Source organism: Rhea americana, unplaced genomic scaffold, assembly GCF_003343005.1.
Source record: "Rhea americana isolate MKP2758 unplaced genomic scaffold, rheAme1 scaffold_41, whole genome shotgun sequence".
In the NCBI taxonomy this organism is placed as follows: Eukaryota; Metazoa; Chordata; class Aves; order Rheiformes; family Rheidae; genus Rhea; species Rhea americana.
The window spans coordinates 2483244-2507418 of NW_028186546.1; the positions used below are offsets into that span (position 1 = coordinate 2483244).

At 36.2% G+C, this 24175-nt stretch overlaps 1 protein-coding gene across 4 annotated transcripts in view; it reads left to right on the forward strand.

Moving 5' to 3' along the window:
- CTNNA2 (catenin alpha 2) overlaps positions 1-24175 on the forward strand; it is a 433433-nt gene that overhangs the window by 46209 nt on the left and 363049 nt on the right. For all 4 annotated transcript variants that reach the window (XM_085314675.1, XM_085314674.1, XM_085314673.1 and 1 more), the window contains exon 2: positions 6204-6310. In XM_085314675.1, the coding sequence (XP_085170801.1) occupies positions 6209-6310 (102 nt within the window). In that variant the 5' untranslated portion in view covers positions 6204-6208. The remainder of the gene's footprint in view (positions 1-6203; positions 6311-24175) is intronic.

The following is a 24175-nucleotide window of genomic DNA, read 5'->3' on the forward strand; positions in this document are numbered from 1 at the left end:
CCCAAAGCTCTGGCTCTCTAAGGAAGAAAGGTATACTGCTTAATCTGAAGCTAGAAAAGATTGATGTTGTGGAACAAGGAGTTCTCTTTTGGAGAAATGAAGAAAAGCTATGGGGAAATATAAAGGTAACGTTAATTGCAGTTTTCAGATTTTAAACAGGATATCTTCAGTGAAAGGATGATCCCTAAATTCAGAAGCAGAAGCTTTCAAAATCATGATTAAACCTAAGTTTTCTGTGCTGTTAGGTGAGCCAGCAGGACTTAATTTAAAGATACTTAATATTTTTATGCTGCAGTGATAAGTGCATTACATGCGCCAATATCATGGAMTGAATCAAAATCACGAGAAGGTGTAAGCAGATTTAGTGACTAAAAGTTTATAATTCATTTTTTAGCAAGATGTGAGAATGAATTAATGTTTATCCTAAGAAAAAGCAGAACTTGGGAAAAACTCTTGTAAAAAAACTCTTCTAAGAAGTCACAATAGTTACATGGAGGGATGTTTATGTAAATCYGTCATATCTACACTTTGTTCCATAATCTAAATAACTTCTAAAGATAGTATTTTRCTGTAAGTAGAGAATGCATTGCATAGGACCTGTGCCAAGGACTTGATTTAGTGTTCAGTTTTCCTGGGCTTTCAATGCGACCCTAAGTGAACCAGCGTTGGAGAGGCAGTGAGCAAGAGGCTTTGATCACAGCTGTGGGAAGATTTGTATTGGGAGGCTCTGAAGAGGTGGAACAGAAGGCAAGAAGGCTTCCAAAACTAAGTTGCAAGCTTAGAAAAACTCAAATAAAAAAATCTCTGTGTGGTTGGGCTTGGGCATGGGGCCTAACAGTTTATTTTGACTAGCTTTTCCTGATTAAGTTTTAGGGAAAGAGAGGAGAGATGCTTTTATGAAATGAAGTAAATATGTATATCAAAAACTTGTTCAAACCTGTAGAGACAGATACTCCTCTAAACCATTCTGATTTTTCTTTCTCTCTTTTTTTTCTTTTTCTTTCTTTTTCTTTTTTTTTTCCCTTCTTCTTCTTCTTCTTGGCAAGGTTATTGGGAACTGCCCATGTTCACTCTGATTATTTCAGCCAGATCTGCTGGAGGCTGTACGGACTGTCTTTGGCTAAGTATAGGTGCTTTTAACTCCTAGAAAGCAGGGCTCTCTATTTACTTTTCCTTTTTTGTTTATTTATTTATTTATCCTCGCTGTCAGCCTCTGTCCTCCTAGCATTTTCCCTTTATTTGCCTCCTTTGCAGTTTTTATTYGCGCTTTCTTGTGTCCTTCCTTCTCGATTTGTACTGTTTGCGATGGGGACTGGGCAGATGGGTTGAGAGCAGCCCCCTTGCGTCGCCGTCTGCGCTCTTTGAGCGCGGTCAGGATGCRCAGTGTATGTCTGCTATGCTCAATATTGCAGACACACTTAAGGGAGCATCAGCATATCTGCTATATATGCCACAAGCTATTGCTACAGTCYTCTGTCAGTCTGATGAACCAAGAGATAGGGTTCTGCAGCCTGTATACATCTCGAATATTTCTGGTGTCTCAGCTAGTTTGTCCTGTGCTCCAATGTAACCTCAGCAGGGAATATGGAGCAAGCTTGCATGTCACCAGTGTCACACTGCTGTACAGTGGATCTTGCTGCTCAGATGTGGAAGTTTACAGTGGTTTATACCATTTGTGAGGTGCACCATTAGATTGAGAATAGAGACTGTGGGTAAAGTTTTTTTTTTTTTTTTTTTTTTTTTTAATATATATATATTCCATATAAATTTCTTAGAATATAGGGCTATTATAAATTCAAAATTTGGAAAGCAGGGCAAAATTATTATTAGTTTGACTTTGCCTCCTCTTTTCTCATCTTACTTTCTTTCCACATTGCTGGACATCTTTCTCCCCTATGAAAAACATTCTTTGCCTTCCAGTAGTAAATAGCTTCCGTATCTATAATGTTCAGCATTGCAGATGTGAGTTGGACCTGATGACCAAAGGCTTGTTCCAGACTCCRATGTTCATGTTTTTAGAAAACTGACAGTTTTCTTTAGCAAACACTGCTTTTGTTCACGTAGAGTTAAAATATTTTTATTATTACGTTTAAGTTGCAGCATATAAATGAGACAGACTGTCGCTTATAAGCTGTTTTTTGAAGCTTGGAATGGACGTTTTTATAAATCGCAAGGAAAGCGGATATACTCTGTAGGAAAGCAAATACAGTGTAATAGAYGAAGGTAATTTTGCATGCAGAATATCTTGATCCTGCACAAGAAGGCTCTAAACAATGAAAGGTTGGTGAGAAGAGCACTTGCAKGCTTAGATACTTGGCACTGCTGCGTTAATGCAGAATTCTACCGACGGAATTAGATTTTGGTCCCAATGCAGGAATGCAGCTAATGAGTTGATGATTAAAGTATACGGTTATTTCCCTTATAGATGATACTTTGAGGGCAGGCTGCCTAAACAAATGTTCACATTGAACAACAGTTATTGGACTGGATAGGGAAGAGGCATCTCTGTACTGTTGCATTTCATAGAAAGATGTGTTTTGGTAGACTTTCTGGGAAGATAAAGTACAGTTAGACAATAAGATTTCCTTAAATACRGCATTAGTTTCAGCATTAGGGCTACAATCATCTGTGCAAAACCTTTCATCAGAAACAGGCTGCCTAAAATACAGAATTATTACATAATTCCTTATTTGACAGTATCAGATTTCAAGTTCAGGCTTGAAAAATCACCCTCTGCCAATAGATAACATACGTGAACAACAGAGAATAAATTTCAATGAGACTTTTCAGAATACTGGGGGAAAAAAAAATTCTTCAGTAACCATTCGGAAAAAGAATGTGCATACTTGAATTCAAAGAGACTTATCCCAAACAGTAATCAGTACATACTTCTAAGTTACAAAGGCTGGATCTAAAATGGGAAACTTAACTTTGTGTTTTGAAGATAGGATTGTTGTTATTGAGTGTTTTTAAAAAAAATGACAATCATCGTTTGAATGCTGGAAACTCCAGAGATGAACAAAAGATTTAAACTACCTAGGATAAATAGTAGATATTCTTTTAGCCTAGAATGTAATGGGAAAGGAGGTCTCTCTCCCTTTTGGCTATTTTTGTTTCCTTCTCTCTATCAAAATACAGTTTTATGTGAAAAATGTTATGTGATGCAGTTATCCTCTGTCAGCAGATCACATAGGTTATCTTCCTTACAGGTATTGCCCAGCCACAGGCCAGGTATAAGCTATGGAGCAATCTGTCTTCAGCGAAGTGCTTGAGGCAGATGGTTTGGGGGATGTTTTGGTCAAAGCAGTAATAAGATATGCTTAGCATCCTGTTCGTGTATTTGGGAAGGTAACTCCTTTTCACTCTTTTGTCATTTAAAATTGCTATTGTGACAGCAGCTAGGGAAGTGCTGAGGAAAATGTACCAGATTAGACTTTTTTTTATTCTTGTTTACTTTTGTGGGCCAGATCTTGTAGCAAATGAAAAACTTCTTTATAGGCTCAAAATGAGGTTTTYTTCCTTGTATGAATTTTTTAATCATTGAAAGCTTTTCTTTTTTTYTCTCTCTCTCTTTCATAATGAATTTTGAAGGCTTTCTATTTCTTTGGTTGAAACTGAGGTATTCAGATTATAACATGAATGATCAATTGTCTCATCTTCTTTGTCATCAGTATGATTGTCAGCTCACTGAAATTATTTGCTTTTGTAGGCTTTGGRCTATGCTTAATATCTTTTTGCGTAAGGAAGTATGTGTCTGCATACCCWTCTTAATAGTCAGTGAGGAAAAGCACGCTTATTTAAAAATTCAGATACTATATTTTACATGCTTAAAAGATACTATAACTCATAAAAGTGTTGACTAGCATCATTGTCTACCTAAAACTTACTTGAACATGGAGGTCAACAGCAGTAGCAACCACCTTTCTGTAAAAAAAATGTTGTAGGTTCTGAAAGAGAATTAAAAGTTGTCTGTTGGAAACTCCAGTGTAACTGCTGTGTTTACCACGTTTACAGCAACTGGAAACTGCCTCATACTTTTCTCTAATCACACGTACTAGCACTGTATAGCATAAAGGCTGACAAATTTTTACATAAGAGTGGAAAGCAAATAGTAGTAGTTTCAGAATATACTGGATATTACTACATAATTCTACTATTAAATATTTACAAAGAAGAGGAGATGGAGGGTTATTTTATGTGTTTTCTAAGACCATTGATTACAGAGTTCAGATATAGTCGTCTTTTTTAGCAAGTATGTAATATTGTCTGCTAGTAATACAGTGAAGTCTTTTGCACAGGTTTACTAACTGTTTACAGGTTTACTGATCAAATGACAGTAATTAGTCAAAGACGTTTTCCTGAATCAAACAACGCGACTTATTTTGTGCATACTAGATAACATTCCTAAGTACTATATAAATACCTTTGAATTAAGTTTTTATAAAGCGAACTGTTGTCCAARGAGTAATGGCTGAACATGTTTTGATTTTTGTTCACTTAAACTGATTTCAGTAATGTTAAAAAAAAAAAAAACAGCTAGACACAGACACTAAGTTATCTGAAAAAAAAATTTAAATATTTGGGATATTATGTATAGAGGACTTGATTTAGATCTCTTATGCATTCTTATGTATTCTAGGTATATGTCACTTTTCTCATTTTTAGTTTATAATTAAAATACAGGATATTTAGATGAATTATCTTAAATGAACGCTATTTTTTTTTTTAATATATGGGCAAGTTACTTCATTGCATGTCATCAAATACTTACTTGTATCACTTTGAATTCAAAATTCAGAACCACAGAATAGTTGAGGTTGGAAGTGACCTCTGTTGCTTGTCCAGTCCTACCTGTCTGCTCAAGCAGGSTCACTTAGAGCACATTACTCTCTTCTGCATCTGTTGGGTTTTGGATACCTCCAAGGATGGAGACACCTTCACATTAAAATGTGTTTTCTAATGTTCAAATGGAACTTACGGTGTTTCAGTTTTTGCTCATTGCCTTTGAGAAGAGTCTGGCCCTGTCGTCTTTGCTCTTTCCCTTCAGATATTTATACACCTTGAGATTCCCCTGAGTTTTCTCTTCTCCTGGCTGAACAGTCCCAGCTCTCTCAGCCTCTCCTTGTATTACCCTTGTGGCCCCTCACTGGACTTGTTCCAGTATGTCTGTATCTTTCTTGTACTGGGGAGCCCAGAATGGGACCAAACACTCCAGATGCATCCTCACCAGTGCTGAGCAGAGGRGAAGGATCACCTCCCTCGACCTGCTGGCAAGACTCTGCCTAATACAGCCCGAGATGCTGTTGGCATTCTTTGCCATGAGGGCACATTGCTGGCTCACGGTTGACTTGTGCTTCAGGATCTCCAGGTTCCTTCTCTGTAAAGCTGCTTTCCAGCAGGACAGCCTCCAGCCTGTGCAGGCGGTTACTGGTGCGTAGGGGGTTACTGGTGCGTAGGGTTATTCCTCCGCAGGTGCAGGACTTTGCACTTCGCCTTGCTGAACTCTGTGTGGTTCCTGCCTGCCCATCTCTCCAGTCTATTGAGGTCTCTCAGAATGGCAGCACAACCACGTGGTGTATCAGCTGTGTCTCCCAGTTTTATATCGTCAGCAAATTTGCTGAGGATGGATGAGGAGTGAAATCCCATTGTCCAAGTCATTAATGAAGATGTTGAATAGTGCTGGACCCAGTATTGACCCTTGTGGGGCACCACCAATGACTCATCTCCAGCTGGACTTTTTGCTGCTGATTGCAACCCTCTGAGTCTAACAGTTCAACCATACTTCTTGAAAWTTTGAAATTACAAATAAATTTGCAACTTTGTCATCTTTATTTTAAGGCTTACTTAAGCTTTTATATCTAAGACAGCCTTCAAAATCTTTATTTTCAAATGAGTACTGCCATTCCTGGTCCAAAATCAAGAAAGCATATACATATATATATGTGTGTGTGTGTGTGTGTGTGTGTATATATATATATATATAATTTTTCTGAATATAATTGTTTAAAGAGTCTCTAGAACTGTCAGGGAACTTGGGAGTTCTTGGGAGTACAGGAAAACTAGCAATATTGTGAAGAAGCATTTTATAGGTAAATAGAAATGACATATATGCTATTCTCCAAATATGTAAAATTATCATCTTATATGTGCTGTTTGGATATTGCATTAGTAATATTTCTTGGTTTTGTGTCACTTTGTTCTAGGGAGTATGACTTCTGCAACTTCACCTATCATTTTGAAATGGGACCCCAAAAGTCTGGAAATCAGGACTCTCACAGTAGAGAGGCTACTGGAACCACTTGTTACGCAGGCAAGTGTTTTTGATTTATTCTGCCTCATTCTTTAGCRTGATGTTATACTTACTCATATGTAATTGATAATATTTTATAGTAAAAAATAAATAGTTTGTGTTCCTTCCTAGTAGAAAGTTCTATTCAAATTTGTTTAAAAATTCTTCTTCTAAATAATTTGTCATGTCAAAGTATGAGGAAGCAGTTATGCTCATCTTTCAAAGGAGAGCAGAAATTTACGAAACAATCAATTTAAGCTAGGGACCTGACTGAGGATATGCTCTTACGGTACAACAGAAGACAAGTTCACATTAAAAACAAACAAACAAAAAAACCAATGAAATGAAAGAAACTATTGAAACCTATTTCATTTTGCTCTGTAGTGGATTAGGAGTATATGTCCAGCCATTTATCTTCCAAGTAAGTAAAAGTAACTTTGCTAGTAGAAGCTAAAACATTTTGTCATATCATTTCTAAATGGTCTGAAAAGGGCAAGGTGAAAATGATRCTAGGTAATGTGTAATGTATACAGTAGCGATATCCAGCGCTTTATTTGCAGAAGAGATCTTTGTGTATGTARGCATATCAAGTTTACTGTGTCTGTACATGTTTAAATATGCTGTGAATGCACCGGCAGGCTAAGGAGCTAAGCAGTCCAGAGAGATACAGCACTAGCCAGCAAGCTTCTGTACCCATCAGGGCAATCTGAGCCTGTGGCCTGTTTCCTTTTCATTCCTGAGTAGCTATTAATAATAAGCAGTTGGTTATACAGTTTTATCCTGGTAAGCTTCAAAATGGACAATCCTATTATTTAAAATACACAAGTCATTTTTCTTCYAGGAATGCTAATTATATTAAAAATGAATGCCAGCTAACCCCATCTGTTCAGTAACCGGTTATTAATAGTTTTCTTATAGACATAGTGGACCTTAAGATTGGTCTGCTAGATAAAAACATAGGCCTTTTTTTTTGAGCGAGACCAGACTTAATGATGTTTTTGTTGACAGAATAAAACTAATGTTAAGCATAAATCCCTACTTTTCTAATGCTCTAAAAATAATGTCTGTGTATGTTTCATGTACTCCTTAAAGTGAGTCACAGTAGAAAGAAGTTATACCTTCTATATACCTCTCTGTCTTTGAGAAAAATTACTTTGCATCATTTTTCTTCAAGTTATTCTGGAAATACAAATCTAACACTGTACACAGCTTTTCAGATGCAAAGGCAATTGAAGAGGTACAAGTTCCATTTCACATAGCTGTTGATAATATGGTAATTAACTTTCATTACAAACCTTGACAATTTTGTTGTCATTCTGGAAGACAGACTGTAAAATCTGGAAGTCTGTATGATATTAACTGAAAAATAGGTTGTATGTTCTCTCTTTTTTGGGTTCTGCTGCTGGGGTAGGAAATGAAGCTGTTGTTGGCCTCATAATTTGTTGTGAAAAGAGCAGAAGATCGAGTCCTTTGTGAGTGTATCTTCTGTTTTCCTTTCACTTTGGTTTTTAGCCAAAAAGCAGAAATACCATTGTAGTTTCATAGTTTCTGAAGTTCTGCGGGTGCACTGTGGTTTAGCTAGATTTAAGTTTGATAGTATTCTTCTACAAATGCAAGTAAAGTTGAACTACGAGGCATGGATTTCTTCAGTTTTGGACACTAAGGTGCCCAAGATCCTGAAATGCCTATCTTGATGAGGAKCAATGCATTAACATTTTAGCAGTTTTTCAAGAAGGCTAGAGGAGATAACATGCAGTCTAGAGTTGGAAGAGAAATGTTGAGCTAATGTATTATTCAAAGTTTATGATTAACTCCAAACTGACTTCTTCATTTCATAGATTCATAGGTAATATTCATATATATATAAAGGACTTTTGGAACATAAAATTCCTCATGCTAGAGAAATAAGTTTTACCTGATTTTCCTCTATGTTGAATCAGATAAACTATGTTTGACTAACACATGTTCTTGTGAGATATACAAACATAATCGTGAAAGCCTCAAATGATATAAGACTGTGCTACTCTCAGATTGTGTTTATTTAATGAACTTTTAGCTTAAATTATTCAGCAGCTCTTTTTGTTTTCCTCAGATAGGCTAGCAATCATCCCATCCTGAGGGCTTTTTTYCCTCTTAAAATTGCTTATACAACCTGATCAAGTGAAAAACCTAATTTACCTCTGATCTTGGACAGCACTTTGCCTGAAGTGGCAATCTCCAAAAGATACCTTGAACGTGTTCCACGTTCACAGATTTGGACACTAAAAAAAAAAAAAAAAAAAATCAAACTACTCCACTTTCCAAAGAAAGCATCTAATTTGGAAGTTTCTCTAGGCAAATAAATACATAAGTAAAATATTTAATCCCTGTTCGGTTAGAACTCTGAAATCAACTGAAGGTTTGTAAGAGTTGTTTAGTGTAGACATCTTAGAAATGTGAAGTTCTCTGATATTTCATTAGAAATAGATCACTGGGTAGAGAAGAGAGACTAGTGGCCACAGACTGCAACAGAACTGACCTGGACAAGTTCCTGAGCAGCCTGATCGAATTTGGAAGGTCGTGCTACTTTGATCAGGAAGCTGGAGTAGATGATCTCCCTGTCCCTTACAACCYGTATTTGGCTGATTCTATGAATTTTAGCCCACCAAAACTAATCTAGGTTTTATTTTGGCATTCGCTCTTGAATATTTAGACTGTCGTCTTTTTGTCCAARCTGCCTAGGGTTTGGGGGAATACTTGAAGAAAAGTCTTTAGCCTTCAAAAATGTCAGTCAACCCTTTTTCTGATTTAGGCTCTGAACATAGTGTGTGTATACAGGCACATAAACAAGTGGCAGATTTTTGACCTGGTGAGCATCTTCTGAGTTCTACTGAAATTCTGAAGCGTAATGCAGAAATGTGGTGTGGATTTGAAAAAGAACAACCGAGTGAGTCAGGAGAGTGGTGCATTAAACTGAATTTTAGACAAGCTCATTAGTGTTCCAAATGAGAAAATATGGATAACCTATGAATTGATTTAGAAAAAAAAATTATAAGACAGGAAGGTTTTAACTGATCATGAGAATGCATTAGAAATGACAGAATTGCATTTATTCTAGGAAGCCTTGAACTAGCAAACTAATTAAAACTTTCTCTAGCTGTCAGAGATCTAAGAGAACTGGAACTTGCTGGAGCACCCATTTTTCCCTTGTTGTCATATTTAAAGAGCAACAGATATGCCCTGCCTCATGTCTTTTTCACATTACTGTTACTGAGATTTTATTAGAAATGTGTGATTGAGAAATTTATTAAAATTTCTCCTCAAGTGTATTGAATTTRTCTAATGTTTGCAATGTGTTTCTGTTCTCTGGCTTCAATATCACAGTCGACTAAAGCATAATGTAATTATTATTGCATGTTAATTTTGTTTTGTGGGAGTTTGGTTACAATTAACTTTTTCTTTTTTTTTTTCTTTTTTTTTTTTTTTTTACTGTATATCTTAGCACTTTTAATTCCATGAATTTTTTATATGAAGATGTCTAAGTAAAAGTATTTTATCAAGGAACAGTGCCTCTTCTTTTCATCTTTGTACATAGTAACCAAAGTGAATGACAACTTTGTCAGRTTATAGATGGTTCCCATAGCTGGTTTGTGGATTTTGATTAAATAAATAAATAAATTACTTTTTTTAGGAAAGGCTTAAATGCATTTTGCTGACATTTTATATGTAGCTTACCCTTTGTGCAGGTTACCTATAATATGCAGGGAGTGTTTTTTGATTTCTGATGGTTCTGGATAGTAATTAATTACAAATACCAACTTTTAATGCAGCTTATTGCCTGACTGGAAATMTATATTAAAGCCAAGACCCACTAAGACTTTTTTGGAAAAATACCAAAAATACTCATGTACAATCAAATAAATAAAAGGATCAAAGAGTCTGTATAGTTTTAAAGATAAGATATGAATTGTTCTTTGGAACAAATGTCTGTTTTCTTATGTCAAACTGCAGTTCTTTTCGGTACCTTTTCCTGGATATTTTAAATAATATTATGAAAGTTCTACAGATGTACCTGTTTTTTTTCAGAGCCATGCAGCAACAAATTTTTGGAAACTGTATTTCCTAACTGAGACTGTTTTTACTTTCTTTATCTTTTAATTTCCTTCTGGCAAAATTTTTTATAGAACACTCATGGAAATTTAGCCACTGAACAGAATGTTATTAAACATGTTRTTAAAATGGTCTTCAGTTGTGTGTTTGCTATTTTTAAATAATTTTTAATATGGCAAAGAGCCTTTTCAGGTGCATTTAGAAGTTATAGCATTATTTTTCCTTTGTGAGAATAGTGCTGCAGCATTTAAAAACTGTGTAACAGAAAGTAGAGAACTGTTTTGTATTATACTTTTAACCACATACTTAAAAGAAAAAAAAAAACAGTGAAATATATTTTACCCATTATTTAATTAAATTTTTCGTAAGATAAAGTGACACGTTATTGGCCTTCTAGTTCTGCAGGGACACCTCTGTATGGCAGTTCGTGTGGTTTTGTCATCAGAAATCAAGAGGTTTAATATAGTAGCTTAGAATGAAACAATGATACGTCGCATGGCAAATGAAGGCTACTAATTAATCACAGTCTTTGTAATTTTTTTCTATGCAGTAATACTTAGAGAAAGATTACTCAATTTTACTATAAAATAAACAGGTCATCAGTTATAATTCTAATTTGCTTTAATTAGTGCAGCATATGCACGAACGCGTAACAGTCACGACTGGCTTGGTACTTTGCAGTTTCTCCTCCTTTCAGTTTCGTGTTGCCTTTTAGGAGCTTGTAATCAGCTTCCACGAAGGAACCTCACTTTTCGATTTAAGGGATTGGTGCCTAATCCGATTCATTGTGTACGGCATTTTRAAAATGGACATATTGCCATGAGGGGAAAAAAAAATTATTCCCAGCCATCCCAGTTATTCAGATATTATTGTAGTTAGTGAGCCTGGATTTTATTATATCTGGATCCTAAATTTGGTAAATCTCAGCAGGAAATATATCCGCATCTGAACCACACCTATGTGCGTGCACACACACAAACACGTGCAGGATTTCCTCTAGAGGTTCGTGAATGTGTATGCGTGTTTAAAACAAAGTTGAGAAAATAATAGGCCTGATGCATGCAGACTGGGTTAGTAATTGCACAGAATTTTCGTACAATTTCTCTGAGAGCTGAATTTGGTWAAAGCAGTGTGTGGGGAAGTCTTTTCCAAGGTAGACCTGAGGGAAAATCAATTATAGAGGTTCATTCTTTTTGACCATTTGAACTCCATTCAGATAATAATTTGGACCTTATAATACTCTTTTAATTGAACAGAACTATTTCCAAATTATAAAATAATGTTCTGTCTAAGCTCTGATTCTGTTACTGTTCACAGATCTATGACATTTCTGGGAATGCGGGAGATTAGATTGCACATTGGTCGTGCCAGGCACGGACTAATTAGTTGAAGGCTGTTACTGTCAGGGAGTCAAAGCTAGAGCTCGTCAGCAAAAGATTTTTGATTTTTTTTTTTTTTCTTTTCTAGCTGAAACTGAAATTTGAATATTATTTTTAAAGTTTTTTTTTCATTGAGCAGGAACAAAATTCACCTTACTTGCCTCAACGTTATTCTTGTTATCATTTGAAATAATATCTGAACAAAAAAAATAGTGGCTGCCTGTTTAGCTCAGGATGTTTTTGCATCCATTGGAGTCTGCCAAGAGCTGCCTGCTGCGGTCTGGCCGTCCGCGTTACTGCTGTGCCCCCGATTTAGCCGCGTTCCTCGCGCTCGCTACAGTGCGACGTGATGGCTACTTCTGCTCTGCTGCGCATGCCGATAGAGAGGGATGGGGAGGCATTTTATGCTATTTTTCTAACACAGCTGGAAATGCAAGTCTTGCCTGGACTCCAGTAGGTTTGTAGGAAATGGTGACTGAAAAAGCTTATGGCTAAAATGGACCTATTCTACCACGTTACTCTTTGTGTTCTTAAATGCTGGATTTTTCCTTTCAGTCAGCCAGGTTTTGATCTGGTTCAAGGTTACCAAATTTTAAGTGTTACAAACTGGTTTTGGCTTCATCCGTTGTGGACAAAGCTGGTTTTATCGCAATTTAACTGAAAAAAAAGCATTTTCTGCTTTGACCTTCAGAGAGATGGTGACGTTACGGAACAGGTTTGCTGCATCCCAGTGTGGCATGACTATATCCGAGGGCAGCGAGTAAGTTTTGAGGAGGAATTTGCTTTCTGTCTTTGCTAACCAGCTCCACTGAGCAAGCAGGGAGATGTCTTTTCTTTGAGAAGAGCATGAGGTTTAACTGCAAGAGACAGAGAACTGATGAAAAGCAGCACACCCTGTCACAGATGAGTAAAGAACAGAACTGTAGTGTCCTGGCTGGAAAGAAGCACAAAACGTGAGCAAAAAAGAAAAGACTGCCTGAATATCAAGCCCTAGCAATAGCAAACTTTGAGGTGTTTTGCAAGTGTTTCCAGTTGTTGCTCCATCATAACAACAAAAGAATGGCAGTGGTTGGATTCTGGGGGGATATTGGATGAATCTTCCCCATAAYGGTCAGGCATTTCTCAGGAACCAATGCAAATAATTGCATAGCTAAAAACTAGGAACATCTGTGATGTTRCCTTCATCCTCGCTCCTGAAAGATTATGGCCTGGAGTTTTGAAACTTGAAACGGTTTCTGAGTAGTTGTATATTGGTTGGAAATTCCAAATACAGGGAATATCCAAAGGTTTCTAGGGAGAATTGGCTTTGATTGTTTCTTTGGTTCATTTGTTTTCTCAGTTTGTCTGGAAAGCAGTTATACATTTTTTTTTTCCTCTCCAAATACCTTGTGAGCTAAATGTCACATCAAAAATTTATAATTTTCTAAAAATGTATGGCTACAGTTTTATTGGTAAATAATAACTTTATGTCAAAAATACTAATTAAAGCCCAATAGGCATATCAGCTTATTTTTATAAAGATGATAACATAGTTAATATCCATTTTCATTGTTTAATGAACAGTAGGCCTTGCTAGAAAAGTAGTAATGAATGTAATGGATTTTCACTTTGGTTAATAAAGAAAAACCTGTTAGATAATAAACTTATTAAAAGTATTTGACATAAGTTTTTTCAGTGATTAAAATAGAATACATCAAAATTATATTAGCAGATATAACTGCTAATAACTAGTATAACTATAATTTAAAATTTTAAGTTTGTGATAGTTGTTATAATGTACTTCTGAGTTCTTAGCAGGAGACTAACTTGGAAAGATGTTTTTCACATCACCAGATGCAAATCAGATGTATTAAAAATAAATAATGTCAGTCACTTATGCTGTATAAGTGTGTATTTTTTTAAGCAGCAACTTCAAAATAGCTGTTAGGTACCCAACTGAATATGAACTCCTGATAGCAGAATATAATGTGATCCTTAAATGGATCAGATGGTAGCTATTAAGTGAATTTAGTGACACAGTACTATTGTTATAACACAGCGTTAACGAGATTGCTGTTGGAATGCTTCCCCACTCTCAAAAATGATGTTGAAATATTGGAAGGAGATCAGAGAAGAAATACAAAAATGATTTGAGTTTTGCACTTTAATGGGAGGCGAAAGACTGGATGTATTTTTTTAATATATTGGTAATGAGAAATTGTCTTAACTTACAGTATGCTTTTAAGACCATTTCTGGTAGTACCTACGAAGTAAATAATTTTTTAGAATTCATGTAAACCAAATTTAAATACAGGGGTTCACACCCTGAAATTAAAACATCTGAACATGAAAATGATGTAGAGTAAGAATTTTGGAGTAAGTAGTATGTGAGTAGGCTGTATTAAGTCAAGAGGTGTTATGAGCTCAATCTGTATGARGAAACTGTTCTTGTAGTGAAGGATTTATTCATGTTACGAAATCCTATAACTGGAAACTGAAGCTATAAATAAATGGAGGCTTCTAACAACATAACTGCTGGAATAGTTCTTCTAGAATTGTGGGCAGCTCAGTACTACCAAAATTCTTTAATTAAGAATAACTTAAGTTAGCTAGGTTAATTAATTTAATATTTTTCTAAAGGACATGCTTTAGGTCTATCAGAAGTTATAAGTCATTCGGGAAAGAATTGCAGGAAGAGCAAAAACATATGCAATARTGTGCCCTCTCCTTTATGAATCAAGGAGAAAGCAGAGGAGCAGGATTATTTCTTCTGTAGATCAGACTTACCAGAAAAAAGAATCACATGCTATATGTTTAAATATGTATATTTCTGATGACTTCCRTAGTCTCTGGACGAGATATGGATATTAAATTTTGTAATCCATCTTGATTTTGTGCCCAAGTATGATGTAAAAATTCTGTTCTCTTTTACATTGATTTAATTTGGTGCATGTCATCATTGATCATAAATGCTAGGCTGCAAAATAAGCCTGCTTACAAAAAGATTACACTAATAACAAGATTTGCTTTGAAGTGTTAATTAACATAATTATTGTAGATCTATGTTCTGCTGAATAGCAATGATTATTATTATTAATATTATTATTTTTTTACTTCCCTTCTATACATACAGCTGGAGATTGACTAACTGAAACTCAAAGAATTCAGAGCATAGATACATGGATCATTTAGTTAATCTATTTCTTTCTTATACTAATTTATTTGGAATATTGATTCCATTTATTAAGTGTGCACACTTTTACCKTATTTTCAGAATTCAAATACATTTTCTTAGCTGTCTTTGAATTTTTAATAAAATGCAGTAGTATTGAACTAGCAAAATCAGACATTTTTTGTTTGGTTATTTTTAACAGAACATTACTTTTCAGCCTGAGAAATTTAGAAGTGAATTGCAGTTGAGTTAAATTAATGCCTTTGCCTTTAATCACATGGTCAAAAGTAACATACTGTGTTTCTATTTGCTAAATTAACATTTAGTGTCTTTTTCACACAACCTTATAAGCAGTCACTGTTCTTGAACTGTGTGTCTGAGTGGCAAATGCTTATACTGTGAAGAAATGTCCTCTTCTAGTTGTAGGCAACTGTCTTTTTCAATGGGATGATCAATATTTTCTCCTTGATGTATTGGCATTTTTCTTTCATTTAGAATTTTTCTATTGTAGTCATTCAGTACTCATTCTGAGATTTCTAAAATTTTTTATTATTGTATAATGGGAGTATTAAGCATGTGTAAATCATGCTTAGCCTATTCAACACACATATGTTCAATATTTTGAAGATRGTTTTTGAAGAATGTACAAGAAATATTACTCTGCTCAGCAGAAGGTTTCTTTTTGGTAGGTACTTGTTTTTAGAGTAAGCCTTTTTAAATTGAAAGGGAAGTCACTACTAGCATTATTCACTGTCAATTAGCTTATTGAGTCAGTCTRTTCAGGTTTTCACTCCTGGCTGATAGCTAGCTCGTAAATAAAAGTATATCGAGCAGAAACGCATAAGCATAACAAAGTCTCTCTGAGGTGTGTCAAAATCTGAGACATAGATGGAATTGATTATATATACCCTGTCTTAATTTTACCTTAAGAAACTGTTAGTGTGGAAGAAGATAAAACAAATGTAATTCCTCCCACACTAAGAGTTACTGCAGGCATGAATTTTCAGATCTCAGGCAATCTGCTCTCCTTTTCCAAATCACCCGCCCCAGCACTGACATTTTGGATGTGTGGCTCAGCGCTGTCCTGTGTCGTATCCCTTGCTCCGGGCTGCAGCTAATTTGGTGGACCCTAGAGTGGATGAACTGTGGCTCAGCCTTGCATCCCAAGCCAGGTTGGTGCCTCCTGCCTTCACTTTTCTTGGCGAGCATCCTGCTGTAGCCCTTCGCTCTGGCATGTCACCAAGGGCACTGGGGATCCTACACAACTTCCACGTAACCCAACTCCTCTGAACACTTCTCCTCTCACACATCTATATGTGTATCACACCATCCAGCATCTGAAGATTTCCCTTTTTAGAGTGTACGTGAATTGAGATGCTTCTTGTTGAATAAATTCATCTAAATTCTGACAACTTTAACTACTTTCTCCCTCCCTTTTCTCCCTTTTTGTGTCTCACCACTCTTTGTCCCCACTTGCAAAATCTTAACATATGACATATTCTACCTGTGTTGCCAAATTCAGCTTTTGCTGCTTTTCCTTTTTTGCTGAACTTTTATCTTGCTCTTCAGCATACGTTTGGACTGGAAGGGATGGAGAGTGGATGGATCCTTGGTCTCTCCTCTTAACGTACTTGGTCATATTCTTGCCCTGACTTACCAGGGAGCAGTTGTTTTACCAAGAACAGATCTAGGGTAATTTTTATTTCCTTCTCAAAACAGCGATTGGAAAGCCAGGCTTTCAAAATCAGTGTATCCACCTTAAGGGCACAGACCTTTCAAATAGCAAAATCACAAACTTGCCCTGGGTAGCCCTGTGCAATGTCTGCTGGTTGCTCTTGCTTTGCAGCAAACAAGCTTTACAGCTTTCTGTTGTGTAGTCTAGACATCCTCAATGCATCTGTGAGGGTGGGCAGCACTCTTTCATTCTATTTAGAATAATTTCAGGCAACAAGTGTGTCTGTACAAGACAGAATTCTAAGGASTTTTAGATTTAGTCAGACTTTTCATAGTCAATTAAATATCACATTAATAAGCATATGCACATATGCAGTTTTTCTGCCTTTAAAGATGGGGCAGACCTTTCAGTAAGGTGCACACTCAACTTTCTTGTTCTTTTTCTTGTTCTAAAACACTATCTGCTTGTAAAAAGGGTTAAACTTTATATTTTTAAGGAAAGATTTTGGAGAAAGGAGGTTTGATTTAATTTTCCATATTCATTTCATTTTGCTCCATAGTGMTGAAAATGTATTRTACCTGCTTATGCTAATAGCAAGTTCTTTTATTAATAGGTATTCATGTAGAAGCATAAGCAATTCAACATACTGAGTGGCTACCGAATATTGAGCTGTTTCCAGGGGATACGCACTAATCTATTCAGGTTTTCCCAGCAAATTACACATATCTGTACACTATAGAGCAGAACAATTAAGCTTTTACTACACTACTGGAAATAGTTTATTAGCCATATGTTATTCTATAAGGTTATGGTAGTACAAGTACAAAATAGTAAAAGCCAAGGTATAGATCTTTGTTTTTGAAGGAAAGAAGTATCAGTTGTTTTTTTTTTTCCTGAACACTTGTCAGGTGGTTTTTCATTTTCTGAAAAAGTTCAAAACCTTGAGGAAAATGCATGCACGAGGCAGGGCTTATTTTATTTTCTTCTCCATCTTTAAATCTGCTTCCTTCAYATACTCTTCCACACAAAATCTCCTTGAACATTTCCATGAACMTCTGAGAGCTGTAGTACTTACTATTTTCTTTCCTTTTAAACTGGGGGGCTCGATGTTTTCATGATGTGCATTATGGTATTGTTTGCTATTGGAATATTCTCGATTAAGCCAGTTTGTGGTACTATTTTTATCCTTTGTAGAAAAGGAACTATGCTTTATTTCTCATCTGTCGTAACTGAAGCACTGTTAGAGTAACTGAAAACATGCAGGTGTATTCTTACTATATTATTTATTCTGACAGCTGGTTCATTTCATAGTGTGGTCCGTTCTCTGTAAAATAATTTATTTATTTMTTTTACCTTTTCACTCAACTTATGTGCAGAGTACATTCACTGGCAAATAGACACCTTTATCATGGAGATTCCAAATTCAACAGTATTCTAGCTCAAGGTATATCAGGATTACATCATTTATCCCCATCCAGATGAATGCCATTTTGTGGACATGCCGTCTCATCCAAAGAGTATGTTTAATTGCACTGTTACTAATACTGTGAACTCAGCGATGACACTTTAATTGCGTGTGTGTGTGTGTGTGTGTGTGTGTGTGTGTTTGAGCAAAACATTCGGGGCTGCGAGCTGCCAGTTTTTCCTCCTGAGCAGCCCGTCTGTCTGCTTCCCCAAGCAGCCCTGGGGACAGAAGCTCCCATTGCCTTGCCATCTCATCTGGTCTACCAACAAGCAACGAGGAACAGTATTTTCTGGGTTATCATTTGTTGCTATGCATCTCAGGCTTTTAGCATCTTCAAATAGGACAGCTGGGTTAGGGACTTACCTATGCTCCCAGCCTGATYGCCGACCTGTCTGGTATTCTTGGGTTCACAGCTTGCGGTAAAGCCGGGTAGAAAGCTGCAGTGCCATCCCATGGAGAGTGAGAAGCTGGGCTGCCGTTCCGAATCAAACTAAAATTTAGCAGCAACTTTATGAAATGGAGTTCTCGTTCCTCAACCTTTGCTAGGTTGAACCAGTGCTTGAAACTGAAAAGGCCAAACCCGGTTTTGAGTTGATGGTACCTACGTAATGTGCTAGKCCATATGTTTTTGTTTTTAATATATGTTACACAAATATTATAAATTCTCTGAACAGAATAATCAATTTTRAATATTCCCATTAAGACCTATCAACTTTGATAGGTATTTACGAATAGTATATAATACAGAGCGGTCTGATGCTCCTCAAAGAGATTTTTTTTTCCCCTCTCTCAAAGGGCACGTTGTGAGCATTTTATTTACCTTCTAGTTTGTTTTATTTATTGATATTATGTAGAAAGTAGCAGGCAGCTCTAGTTAAAGAGAGGAGGTTTTTTATTTACAATACAATAACAAAATTGCAGCAGCTGTGCTAATCTTTAGGATCCTTTAGGGCAGGAGACAAACTGTGTACAATGAGTAGAAATTATTATCGCAGTTGTCATTCTAGAGCCTTGGCTGGTGTTTTAATTTTTGTGGACAAAATTTACCAAGCATTTTGAAATTGAAGACTAAAATGTTGAGTTCAATATAGTAGTTTCTGCATAATATTTTTGCAGCACTTAGTCCTGCACATGTTCTTCACACTTTATGCCTCTTTGTTGGACTGCAATACAAGATTAAAATTGACATAATCAAGTTATTCAGTTGCTTTCACTCTTCAAGTGACTGGCCTAGTAATCCTTTCTTTAGGCTTATATGAGTATCCTCAATTAACGTGAAAGATTTTGCTTCTTTTGGTTCRAGTTTTCTTTCTTTGTTTGCTTTACACTGATTCATTTGTACAAGCCCAGCAATAGCCCTTAAGGCAGGATGAGCCAGCAGGGACATTAAATATCCTTACGTCATTTATTACACATCTCTCATGGAAAGGAGATAATGGGCCCATAGTGTCAGTTTGCACTGAGCACTATGAGCTTTRTAGGTACTCAGAGCAGTGTATTTTTATTCATTTTTTTTAATAGAAATCCTAATAGAATTGCATCAGAGAGTAAGTCAAAATAAATTAAGATCTGTGTGATGTTTTCCCGTTCATTAAAAGTGACCCTCTTAATGCTACTTTGCCTTGAAGCAAGATGCGTCCTCCAGAAGTGTGCAGCCTTTCCTCCAGGTATTCTGTGAAAGCAAGGGGGGCAAGGCTGACAGTTTTCTCTCTCCTGGGAAGTAAATATAAGCTATCACAGATTGTACCTGCAGAGCTGTGATCTGCTCTGCAAAAGCGTCCGACAGCACTCTTCTGAGCTGATGCCCACAGAAGTCATATTAAGTGGCCAAGAATTTGGCATTCACTCTCGCAGAGAAATGTGATTGCTCCTCCAGTGAGGAGTCAAAGCGCAAACTGCAGAAYCTGATGCTGGGTGAAAGTCAGGAGCGCTATGAGTGGTGTGCCTCATTTTGGTTTTCTACATTTAAAAATCATCGGTTGAAGAAGGTAYGTGTCGAGGTTCTACTCACGTGTGCTTGTTAATCCATTACTTCTTGTTCACTCGAGTCCTTCAGACTCAGTCCTTCATACTTCAGACCAAGGATTTCAATGATCACAGCACTTGCACTTTTACCTGGAGTATTTTATTCTCTGTTATTGTACCTTTTATAGGTGTGCTATGATCTTACATGGTGTGTCAAGTGACTTATTTCTAGGTACGTACCATGGTCGCGTCTAATGGAGAAGCGATTACTGAGTCACTAGCCAAAGAGCTCCCAAGGAGCCACACCAGCCTGAAGGGAGGCCTGGAGCATAGCCAGTGGCTGTGGCCACAGCTTGGTTTTTGAGCATCCTGAGAAAAACCCAGACAGCAACCAAAACCTTTCACTTTGGGGTAGTATTTTCTTCTTAATTCTGAAGAAGTATTTGGCTTGCTAAAATATTTTTAAAAATGCAAAGCCTCCCTACTTCTCAGGGCTCTATTTTCTGATAGCAAAGAGGAGGTCATTTTAGAGGATTCCTCTGTTTGATTTTAGTCAGGTGCAACTTCAAAGCTGGAGGACAAAATCTTGACCAGAGGGGTGATTTATCTGCTTCTGTTTCTGCTGACCTACTGTATCTGACACCAACTTAGAAGGCATGATAGAGAAGCCACACAATCTTTATGTAACGTAACCCTCATATCTCCTTTTCCTCCCTGTCTCCTTACAACCCTTTGCTTTTGCCTGCTGCCTGGCACCTTGTCACCAGGTGCCATTCTGTGCCAAAATGAAAATAAAACTTAGCGAATTGCTTGTCAGGAAACTTTAAGTGCTTTTGAACTGGAAGGAAAACTACAGAAAATATTTAAGCTCATTCTTCATAGAGATGAAATTCAGAAGTTCTAAAGATATTTGTCTTCACTAAAGGGATGGTTTGGAAAGAGAAATTTAWTTTCAGATTTTAGCTTCCTATAGTAATTTTATGCAGGGTTATCTTACTACTCCTATATGACCAAACTATTTTCATCCACTCCTTCAAAATACTACTTTTGGCCAAAAGTTTTCTGTTACTACACCATGAATTGATGTCCTGTGATAACTTCTTTTTTCCTGTCCTTCCTAGTATAATATTATGTACTCTAGATTCTTTTAAAAYCAGTGCATTTATAAATTATTGCAGCTCCTTAATTCAGAAGTTCTTGTCCTTCAGACCATGCTATTTGGAGTTCCTTGGAGTCATCTAGTTGGGGTCCCAATCCTTGGGGACATCGGCTGCCTAGGAAYGTCTGATTCCAGGGTAGCTGTTCACTGTTCAATCTGACACAGCTTTGGCATTAGTATGTTTTTTATTAGAATTGCAGGAAAGTGCAGGAATCAGCAGGGCGGTGTTTTCCAGTTTAGAAATTTTTGTTTTAGAGAAAAAGATTTTAGTTTAACAGGCTGCTGAATTGAATTCAGTAGCTGGTTGTATATTGAGTTTTGTAAATCTCATTCATTCATYGGAAAAATCAGTGGAAAATACATTTTTTTTTCTGTATACTTGGCAATCCAAACTTCAAACTTATTTACAGATTTTTCCCTTGAAATACTGGCAAAAACTTTGGCAGTGTCAGTTTATACATATACTCTTTACATTTGTTTTAATGAGTCAACTGCTCTTCTARTATGCCTGTGTCTTACTGATGTGGCCACAGGAAAGGTAAGACTTCAAAGGTCACGTATTAAGAAGATATATATTTCAAAGTAATATATCCTTTTTTATGTTGTCRCTTTTTCTGTACTTTCGACACTGTATAAAACAGTGTTTGTTATTTTCTTTGTYAGTGGATGCTGTAATTTTATAAGATATATATGCTTTGAGATTATATGATTTGCTGTGTACTTCTGAGATTCTACAAAAAACTTATTTAGTAAGAAAAGGAATACAGATAATCAGCCTCTAATTTCACAAAAGACTTCAGTAGCTTMTGCTGAGTCCCTATATTTCTGTTTATGTAGGTGGGAACTACTGAAGAGCAAATTATTTCATCAAAATGTGCCTTATGTTGGATTCATTAAGGTTCCACTTTTGTCCACTGAGAATGATTTGCCCACTTGATAGTCATAAAGCCTTTATTAAAATGTATAATTTTATTTTATACTGCTGTGCAACTCATTTTTATTTTTTATGAGATTTTTCTCATGTGCTTTGTCCTTGTAAATTTATTTACTGTACTCTTAATTTAGAACATCTCRCACAAGATGCTAAGGACTTTACATGTGTAACATAATCAAAGGCCTTTTTGTTGAGTTTTATTCTCACATTTAACATATTYCCTTTTAAAATAATTAAATCTATATATTTCCAGAAAATTCTGTGGTACTTGCTCTGTGGGTATACATTCTGTGGGTTTAATAGAGTTTCTATTTTAAAAGGATGTGAATATATGAAAAAAAATTACAGCACATTTTACATGTTAATCAAGTCAACATGTTCTGCTGACTTTATTGATCAAGTTATTGATTAATCGCCTGAATCCTGAATATATTCAATGACAATGATAAGTCACATATTCCTTTAATATTTTTCCCTATTATTTTTAGAGGTCAGAAGTGCTTTATTTCATCAAATTACTTAGTTCTGGTTCTAAATGAATTTAGAAAATATATGTTGCATAATTTTTTCCTGTTAAATGTTGTTTTGYATTATATTTCCCTGAAGGATATCCCTCCAACCAAATATAGTGCTGTGTGCTTTGTTTTCCTTTTTGGAGGGGGAAGATATTAATTGTAACTCTTCATCCAGTGGGCTAAAATTTCATCTGTATTTGAATATCTATTTCAACTATGCTCCTTATACAGAAGGTAGGCTGGTTTGGGTTTATGAAGGTCACCACTCCAAACTACCATCCAATCTCATGCTCTCATAAGGCACCTTTTTATGTGGCTTAAGCAAATCAATCTGTCTTTGAGAATAGCCTTTACCTAGTTGACATGTCTGAGTCATCCAGTACTTCAGCTTTTTGCTGCCCCCAAGCTATTTTTAAATATTCGTACATGTGTATGAAAGAAATAAGTCTAAGATTGATTGGGTGCTTACAGAACATCCATTCTGGGGAAGGGGAGGGACCCCTAAAAAAACCTGCTCTAAGGTTCATCCTCCCACAGTAAATTTTTGTAAGATAATCCTGTCCCGGGGTCTGTTACCAGACTTGTATAAAAGATTAATATAGTCTAGTTATAATGAAAACCTGACCTGCTTTTGCCTTGCTTCCGAAATGGCTAAAGGGAAAAACATTCTTGCGTACGACAGATGAGCAGTCTCCTTGCTTCTTGAAAGAAGAAAAAAATAACCCAAACAAAAACCCCTAAATGTTTSGAGAATGCTGTAGGCCRTTTGAAATGTATAGATCTCGGAAGAGATATTGCTGTCTCAAGAGGCCTTTTTTGAGATGTCCGTGATATTGGAATGATGATACGGCAATACACTTTGAAATAATTTTGTTCTATWATGCTGGTGTTTGTTTTGTAGGATGTTACTGGTGTTGGGTTTTCTGTAGTGTTCACCCAGCTATGGGATACGGTTACAGCGTATTATTTTAGGTCAAGCTTTGTCATCTAACCCCAAATCAGAATATTTGTGAGCCTTCCGTTGTTCTTACTGATTTATGCAAAAGATGCTACTTTAAGATCTTTCTAGCTTGAAGCAGAGATTTGTTATTGCCATCTGATACACGATCCTCACCTCACCTGTGACGCTAGCTCTTTCCAGTAGAAGTGAAGATCTAAGAAAGTGAGAAAAAGACTTGTATTTTGCTTACTTTTGCTTTTATTCGTTCTGAGATTTACATAGCAGGGTGGTGTGTCACTTGATGAAACTTAGGAAATTTGTCAAATGTACTGTTTCCCTCTTATGCACATTATTTATGGAAACGATTGAAAGTCCTGCTAAGTAAGGCACAAAAAGCAGCAGCCAATTTCATTTAGCTTCTTCTTTCTCCTTGTGGTGGTGGAATTTAAAAGGGCAGTCATGAAWTGGTTTTTGTACATGTACAAAATAAATAGATGTCTTTCTTCAGTGACATAATCTTCACTCTTCTTACAGTTATATTACAAAATTCGAAAAGTTTATGTTAACTTTGATGTTAACATGTGAAAGTAAATTCCATATAAAATAAAGAGAAA